Here is a 9,235-nt window from a genome sequence, read left to right as displayed (position 1 = left end):
TGAAAACACAAGAACGTGAGATGCCAATCATCATCAACATTGTAATATTAGACTTAGACAAAATTTTGAGATCCAAAACAGCACTGGGTTCAGTTTCGAGGTCTCAGTTTGACTAAGTTAGGGACCCAACTAGCTCTTGACTCTTAAACAAAGTTTGTTATACACATCTTGCTCTGCAACTTTGGTTAAAAGATCATGGACTGGTTCAGCTTGGTTTGCAAGATACAAAGCTCCAAAGATGAGTACCCGAAACTGAAATTCAGTGTTCAGACATTCAGTCCAAACAGGGACCGAACAATGCGAGGTTCTATTTTTGAAATTCAATTTGAACATCCAAACAAGCTCCAAAAGTGATGAGACTTGTTTAGTTGTTTCCTCCACATAGTGTACTCCAACTCATAGTAAGGAATCCAATCGAGCTGTCACACAAATTTAGAAGATAAAAATTCACAAACATGTCAACTCGCTGTTGTCAATCAGGGACTTGGAAATATTTCAGAGGGGCCAAAACAACACTGTATTCAAAATTGAGACCACTGTTTGAGCTACTTAGGAGTTGAATCAGGGCTTGGTCCAAAAATAAAGTTTGTTGTACTCCATTCAAACTTCAACTTTTATTTAAGGTCCAACTCCATACAAGCACTCCAAATAGTTGGTCAACACGGTCAAAACCATATCATGAAAAAGACAATTTTAGCTATTCCCACACTTAGAAGCATTTTCTTGACATTTGCTCAACATGGACCCTTCATGACTTTTGTGGTAGAGTTCAATTAGAGTCATTTGGGCAAGGTAGCAAGGTTTGGCCTACATCCCATGTTTCCATTCACTTAGTACAACAATTCAAGCAACGTTATAACTTATCATTTCATTTGACCTCTTGACTCCAAACTTCGTGAAACTTTTCCAATAGTCAATGTTGACGGAAATAGATGTGAGGCACATGAAAAGAGGCACCTTCCACATTACTCAAGCATACCTCTAAAAAGGGTCAACATAGAAGCAAGGTGTGTTGTCCAAGTTTAAGTTGGGGCTCATTCTTAGAGAGTGGATCCCAACACCTTTGTCACCACTTATAAGTTTGAACTAGAGCTCTTGATTACCACTGAACTTGTCATGTTGGAGCTCAAACCCACTGCTTAACTGGTGACAAATACCTGGGGTGTTACAGAAGGCCTCCGGGGCCTCCCCATCGATAGACGACCTGGCAGGAGGCGTTGGCGGTGTAGTAGGGTGGAAGACAAAATCTTTGGGATGGAACTGGGAGCTCTAGAGAGAGAAGGCAGCAGGTGTACAAGCTTCCCTCTTGCCCCTTGCCCCTTGTCTCTACTGCTATAGTTTGGGGGCCGTCGACCACCCCATGCCTGAGGTGCTTGCTTGGGTGGGTGGTGGGGCTTCGCCCCATCACGTCAATGCGATGGGCTGAAAGCAATGTCCCCTACTGTAACAGGCTGCTGACGCCACCCACACGTGCGTATCTACATGAGAATGTAGGACCACATCATCTAGGTAATCAAGACTTCAGACGGCCAGACCTTGTGTGATCCTATGAAGAATAAAAATTCTGAATAAAAATAATCTTTGATGCATGGTTCTTGCAAGTTCAAATCTTATCAAATACATGAAAATAAGATGAGTTGGGTTCAACACAGATCAAAGCCACTCCGTAGGCAATAGTTTTACTCATAGCTCTTGGCTGTATTGTGTCCGACAAGATGAAATGTGCCGCATCGGACATTCTTATGATTGTAGTAAAATTTTAGAGTGAAGTGAATGCGGCAGGAAAGCTAGACATAAGAAGTGAATCAAGAAAAAGTGCTTCTAACACGCTTGAGACTTGAATGCCTGGTGCAGTTGTGATAGGTCTTTCCTGTACTTATTTGATTCCAATCCAAGTAGTCACAGCAGTCTAGGGGCAGGCTGAAGAGTGAAGAGTGAGATGTGTCTAGCTCGGTCAGATTTGGTCTATCGGCTTGGCCAGATTTGGTCTATCGGTGGTAAAGTCAGAGTGAGTTAATTCCCAACTACTAGTACTTGCATCACCATTACTTGCACTTCTCCATCTTTGGCTGGCCTATTTAACCCAAGTCTAGATGCACCTCTTGGGCTCAATTCACACACTCTTGAAACCACACACTCATGAGCCAATCATCTTTCATCTCCTAGAGGTGCTCCTTCTCCATCCTTTGCGAGGTGCTGCTGTTGAACAGGAGCTTGACCTAGATGATTGTAGATCTTCTTGCAAATCTTGTGTTAACAGAAGATCTTTAATCATTTGGTTCTCTCCTTTTCTGGGGCTCCATACTCGATTGGGGGTGCTTCAAGTTTGTGAGGTGCTCGTTCTTCAAGATTGGGTGCTTAGAGCATCTCAAAGAGTTTCTAATAATTAGCAAATTAGTTGTGTTATTAGTCCATACTTGTTTGTATCAGTGGCTCCACTGCTCTGTATTAGACTAAGACGACACTTGCTCCTCACTGCAAGGTTCTTGCAAGTTTATCAAATATATTTCATAATCAATCTAATGATATTTATTTGATATCATAAAGAATGAAAATACATTTTGCAAGAATCAAGAGAGATATTTCGTAATTAATCTAATAATATTCAACAAGAACTATCATCGCATATACACATGGACAGTAGAAGAGTTCATGTCATCCCTACCCTTGCCATTCAGTAAAGTTTGGCCCATGTTGTTTCTTAGTTGCCAGAAAATCCTACGTGCCGACCCTGATTTAAAAACAGGGACCAAACTTAAAATTGTAAATGACATAGTAACAAGCATCATAGGAAAATGAGGAAAAACAAGACTTGCTCATATGAACTTGTTGCTGCCATGGTGTCACACCCCATTTTAAGAACAAAAGAGGATGTATAAAAGTCTTATGTGCACCCCAGGAACGGTCGCACACATAAGTGGACAAATTTTGAATTGTACCATCACAATGTTTATTACATAACGAATAAGTATTCAATACATAGTCTCAAGCATAAATATAATAACTACTAAGATAACTCTCTTGCGGAAGCTCCAATAGGGACGTCAACTGGTGAACATCAAGCCTAATACTCTTCACGATAATCTTCAATCCAATCTTGATCTGTTACCCATCCGGGATTTTTCCAATATAAAAGATAAAGCAAGGCATAAGTACATGTCGTACTCAACAAGATAACTAAGGGTTCATGAGGCTCAAATAGCTGACACTGGTTTACTGCGGTTAGCTTTTAAGTCATCGTCAAGTTTAGCATTTATAAGTACCAAGGCAGCATTAATCCCAGGATACAATGATCCAATGTAATCGAATAATGAATAGCAATTAGAGTACCATAAATAACAATTATCAAATTTCGGTTAAGAACTTGTATATTCCCTCAGTTTTCCGGGCCGCCCGTATCCGTGGGCACGGCTGTTATAACAGTTTTACACTCTGCAGAGGTTGTACACTTTCACTGTGAGTCATGTTGTTCAAATGTATGGGTTAATTACGTCCAAACACCGAACACCATATAAAGCCACCTAAGAGCTCGCCTAACCGGCTAGGGACGCAGGGTCATCGGATATAGGAACCCCCCTTCCAAAAATATAGTAAGGCCGCTTCCATAGCTAGGCTCAACAGGACAGAGGCTGTCCTATACCCAACTCGCAGACCTCTAACCAGCTAGAAAAGGGTTTCTTAAGCGACTAGAGCCAGAGCCATGTAGCCCTCACAGCTGTACGGGTTGTCCCAGCTTTTGCCAAAAGATAAGTCCTTTTAGTCATCTTTTAATGTATTGCTTATTCCATTACTCAATCCACATGATCATTGTCATTGCTTAGCACTAGCATCAACACTACCCATGCATATATCCCAAGGTTTTCAAGGTAACTAGTATTCAATCTCTAGGGAATCCTACCATAGGTAGCAAGGAAGACACATGCATATGTATTTTAGTGAGCATCATGAATAGGGCAACAAGGAAGGTCCTTAGCTATACTTGCCTTGATCAGAGTTCTCCTGGAAGTCTTGCTGGTCTTGCTGGTCGTAGAAGTTCTCTTGATCACCAACGTAAACCTCACCGTCTGAACTCGATCAACAACACCAAGCAGCAACATACAATCATCCGAGCAATCATACACGAGGCAAACAAATAAATTCAATTAGAACAGTACACCAACAGAGGCAAACAGTTTTGAAAAGTTCATAAAACTATTCTACACGTTGCTACAATCACACAGACACGAAGATCACGAAAAACGGAATTACGACGAGAAAGTTATGATTAAAATAAGTTTTCCTATTAAAGAAATAGATTAATTATAAACTCGAAATTTAAAGTTCAAAAACATGGTGAAAAACTATATGAACAGATAGATCTCGAAAAGACGAATCTAACGCAAGTTGAATGGTTCGATTTGGAGTTAAAACGAAGAAGTTATGAGCAAATAAAGGCAATGGCAAAACTGTAATTAATTAGAACTTCCATTTGAATCTGCAAATTAGAAAATACGTTTTCAAAAACGAGAAAACGTATTCACAGGAATACGCCATGGGACTGCGGGTTCTATATTTAAAAACTGCAGGGGCTCTTTATGAAGTTTGCCGCCGAAGGGGTATCCTCCATTACGGATCGTCCGATCCAGATCGGACGGCTGAGATCAGATGCAAGGGAAAGAAAAAAAAAGAGCTGGCCGGCCGGCACAGTACGCCGGCGCGGTGGCTGCCATTACCGGCTGGGGGGAGCTCGCCGGCGTCATCGGCTTGGGCGATTTCGTGCACCAAATTGCACAGGGCCGGTACGATTCAACAGAGGAGATCGAAGGCAACTCACCTAGGGCAACGGCGTGAGTTGAGGCGATCCAAGGACGACGTGCCGCGGACGGTTGGTCGACGGCGCTCTGCAAGGTTCGGCGACGGTCAGAGACCAAAACCGAGCGAAAAATAGAGAAAGGAACGTCCGGCGGCTTCGCGAGATTGGTACGAAACTCGGCCTCAGACTTACGGTGACGAAGGAACTGCGGAATGCCAGGAACAAGCTCAGCAGCTTGGATGCCTTGCGGCAAGGGCGGTGCTGCTGCGATCCTGAGCGCAGGAGTAAAGGCGGCGGTTTGCTAGGGTTGCAGAGGCGTCGCGGACGCGGACGCTGGGGCTTTATAGACGACACGGCACACGGGTTGCACCGTGACGCGAGGAAGTCGCATGGATCAACACCGGGTCGGTGTCCACCTCGTTGCCGACTCAGAGAGGAAGACGGGTGCGGGCCCCAGCTGTCGGTGGCACAAGGAGGCGGGCTGCAGCGACGCGTGAGCAGCAAGCTGCATGTTGGGCCTCGGCTCGGCCCAGAAAGAGGAGAAGGGGAAGGAAACCAGGCGGCCTGTGCTGCGGCTTCGGCTGCTGGGCTGGCCTGCATAGCGCTGGGCTGAGGAGGACGGAGCAGGCCGACTGGGCCAGAAACCAGGCAGAGAGAAAATTTCCCTTTTCTTTTTATTTTCTAAGTTTTTGAATCCTTTTTCAGATGAATTTGAATTCCCTTTTTAAACTAGGACAAAATCCAAACCAAGTCAACACAAAATATGCACCAGCATGAATGCTCAAGCATGTATTTAACTTTGATATTGATTTCATTGTTATAAACTTAATGTGGTTTAAATGCTCACATAAATAAAAATAAACCAATTTAGCCAATTTAAATTTATTCAAATTCTAGGGTGTTACAATTCTACCCCCCCTTAAGAGAATCTCGTCCTCGAGATTAGGCTGTGCTTACTCAAACAACTGCGGGTATGTCTTCCTCAACTCATCTTCTCTTTCCCAAGTTGCCTCTGCTTCCGAATACCGATTCCACTGAACCTTGCACATTCTAATTGTCCTGCTTCTCGTAACTTTCTCAGCTATATCCAAAATCTTAATTGGAAACTCCTCATATGTTAGATCATCTTTAACAGCAAGTTCCTCTAATGGTATTTGCTCCTCAGGCACACGCAAACACTTCTTAAGTTGGGACACATGGAACACATCATGGACACCAGATAGGTTCTCAGGCAATTCTAATTGATAAGCCACTTCTCCACATCTCTTCAAAACTTTAAACGGACCAACATACCGAGGTGCTAGCTTACCTTTCATGTTGAACCTTTTCACACTTCTCATAGGTGATACTTTTAAATAGACATAATCTCCTTCTTCAAATACCAAGTCTCTTCTTCGATTATCTGCATAGCTCTTCTGACGAGTTTGTGCCACTCTCAGGTTCTCTCTAATCTTTCTCACCTGCTCTTCAGCGTTTCTAAGCACATCTGGTCCAAACACTTGACTTTCACCTGTTTGATTCCAAAATAAGGGTGTTCTACACTTACGCCCATACAATGCTTCAAACGGTGACATCTTGAGACTCTGTTGATAGCTGTTGTTGTATGAAAACTCTGCATAACACAAACTCTTATCCCAACTAGTACCATACTGCAACGTACATGCTCTCAACATGTCTTCTAAGATTTGATTAATTCTCTCCGTTTGTCCATCTGTCTGTGGGTGATACGCTGTACTAAAATTTAACTTTGTTCCTAATGAATCATGCAACTTTTGCCAAAAGGTGGAAGTAAACTGAGTTCCTCTATCAGACACAATCTTCTTAGGAACTCCATGAAGACACACTATTCTCTCCATGTATAACTCTGCTAATTTTGCTCCTGTGTAAGTGATTTTGACTGGCAAAAAGTGAGCGACTTTAGTTAATCGATCCACAATCACCCATATCGAATCATAACCTCTCTGAGTACGTGGTAACCCCACTATGAAGTCCATACCAACTTCTTCCCACTTCCACTCAGGTATCTTCATAGGTTGCAACAATCCTGCAGGTCGTTGATGCTCAGCTTTCACTCTCTGACAAGTGTCACACAAAGCTACGTACTCAGCCACATCCCTCTTTAATCCATACCACCAGTACTTTTCTTTAAGATCTAGATACATCTTAGTACTTCCAGGATGAATAGAGTAGGCTGACTCATGTGCCTCTCGCAGAATTGCGTCACGAATAGATTTCCCTTCAGGCACACAGATCCTTTTCCCAAACCACAAAATACCATTCTCATCTATAGTGAATCCGGGTGCTTTCCCAATCACTACATTCTCTGCAATCTCTCTCAACTTCTCATCCTCTAACTGACCTCTACGTATCTCAAGCTCTAGTGTAGGTGTCACTTCTATCTCCATAGCATTATAAACAATACCAAGGTTCAAGTGCTGAAACTCTTCACATAACCTCTCTGGCACAGGCGCCATCTCTAGCTCATTGGCATATCTCTTCCTACTAAGTGCATCAGCTACAACATTTGCTTTACCAGGATGATAGTGCACCTCTAGATCATAATCCTTGATCAGTTCCAACCAACGACGTTGCCTCAAATTTAGATCCGTCTGAGTGAATATGTACTTCAAACTCTTATGGTCGGTAAAGACATCACTCTTATGCCCAATCAGATAGTGTCTCCATATCTTCAATGCATGAACCACAGCTGCTAACTCCAAATCATGAGTAGGATAATTCAATTCATGTTTCCTCAGCTGTCTAGATGCATAAGCAACAACCCTACCTTCTTGCATAAGAACACATCCCAAGCCTTGATGAGATGCATCACAATAGATAGAGAACTTCTTACTTAGATCGGGCAAAATCAGCACTGGAGCTGTTGTCAACCGCTTCTTTAATTCCTCAAAACTAGCTTGGCACTTACTAGACCACTCAAACTTAGCATTCTTCTCTAATAGGGCTGTCATGGGTTTAGCAAGCTTGGAGAAACCTTCAATGAACCTTCGATAATATCCAGCTAAACCAAGAAAGCTACGGATCTCACTTACATCAGTAGGTGGCTTCCAATTCTGCTGTTGGTTCTGAGAGCGTTGTGGAAACTGACCACGGTTCCATTGACTGACTGGACCTTGATACCTCTGCTGATTATTATAGCGCGGGCGTGTGTTGCTTCCTGAGACCTGTCCCTTCATCTTTCTCTTCCTGTCCCTCTCCAATCGCATATTGTCAAGCACAATAGCGCGATTCACCAACTGCTGGAAATTAGCATATGTGTTACCAGCCAACTGCAACCTGAGATCATAGTAAATTCCCTTGAGGAAGAGACGTTGCTTGTCTGCATCCTCCCTCACGTCATTAGGAGCATAGCGAGCCAACTGAGCAAACTTGTCGTGATACTCACTGACAGACATAGAACCCATCCTGAGAGATCTGAATTCCTCCTGCTTGAGCTCTATCAAACCATCTGGGATATGGTGTGCCTTGAAATCCCTCACAAATTCTAGCCATGTGATAGCAGGAGCATTGTTGGGACGAGCAGACTGATACGACTCCCACCAAGTCTGAGCTGCTCCCTGAAGCTGTCCCGATGCATACAACACCTTTTGTTGATCATCACACTGAGCGATGTTGAGTTGTTTCTCCACTGCGCGTAGCCAATCATCTGCCTCCAAGGGGTCAGCGGCATGAGAGAAAACCGGAGGATGTCCTTGCATGAATTCCCTTCGCTTGTCTCTTGGTGGTGGAGGTGCTGGTGCTCCCATAGGTTGGTTCTGAAAGAACTGCATCATGGACTGCATAAACTGTCCTTGCATTGCCAACACCTCTGCTGCGGTCATGGGTGGTGGTGGGGGTGGTGGAGCACCTCTCCCACGTCCCCTATTTCCTCCACGGCCAGACATCTGCAATCCAACACGAAACATCACCAATATGTAAGATATAGGCAATTCTGAAAATTTCTGGACGTGATGCAGAATCAGCAGGTCAGAAAAACTGTCATAACTCGAGTTCCAGTCATCCAAATAAGATGATCTTTATACGGTTAGAAAGCTTAAGAACTTATCTACAACTTTCATTTAGACCACATTTTCTGATTCTGACGTTACATAAATCAAAAATAGACCACAACAGAAACTGTCCTCAGATTCCAGACAGCACCAAAGTTCATATTGTGACAGTCGTAACTCTCAGATACGAATAGAATAAAAGGTGATTCTTGTGCCATTGGAAAAACACAGCAGTCTATGTACTCTCCGTAAAATTTCATGACCAATGCTCGAGCAGGTGAAAAGTTATAACCAAAACATCACTGACTGTTCCAGAAAACAGCAAGCAAGGAGACAGGATAGACCAACCCGAATTATTTATTAAAGCACTTTTACCCTTAATATTTTAGCTAAGGAACTCATGGACATGCCCACAAAGTTCCCGCACTCATCACAA

General features: G+C 43.2%; 1 protein-coding gene across 1 annotated transcript; it reads right to left on the bottom strand.

The window, feature by feature from the left end:
- Positions 1-5,745: 5,745 nt before the first annotated feature.
- On the bottom strand, positions 5,746-8,631 carry LOC136503403 (uncharacterized). The gene is made up of 3 exons (XM_066498492.1): positions 7,644-8,631; positions 6,789-7,502; positions 5,746-6,302 (listed from the first exon to the last, which is right to left on the bottom strand). The coding sequence occupies exons 1-3, from the start codon at positions 8,629-8,631 to the stop codon at positions 5,746-5,748; spliced, it is 2,259 nt and encodes a 752-aa protein (XP_066354589.1).
- Positions 8,632-9,235: the final 604 nt, after the last annotated feature.

This window comes from Miscanthus floridulus, chromosome 14 (assembly GCF_019320115.1).
Source record: "Miscanthus floridulus cultivar M001 chromosome 14, ASM1932011v1, whole genome shotgun sequence".
NCBI classification, from domain to species: Eukaryota; Viridiplantae; Streptophyta; class Magnoliopsida; order Poales; family Poaceae; genus Miscanthus; species Miscanthus floridulus.
This window is presented reverse-complemented; position numbering and strand designations above follow the sequence as displayed.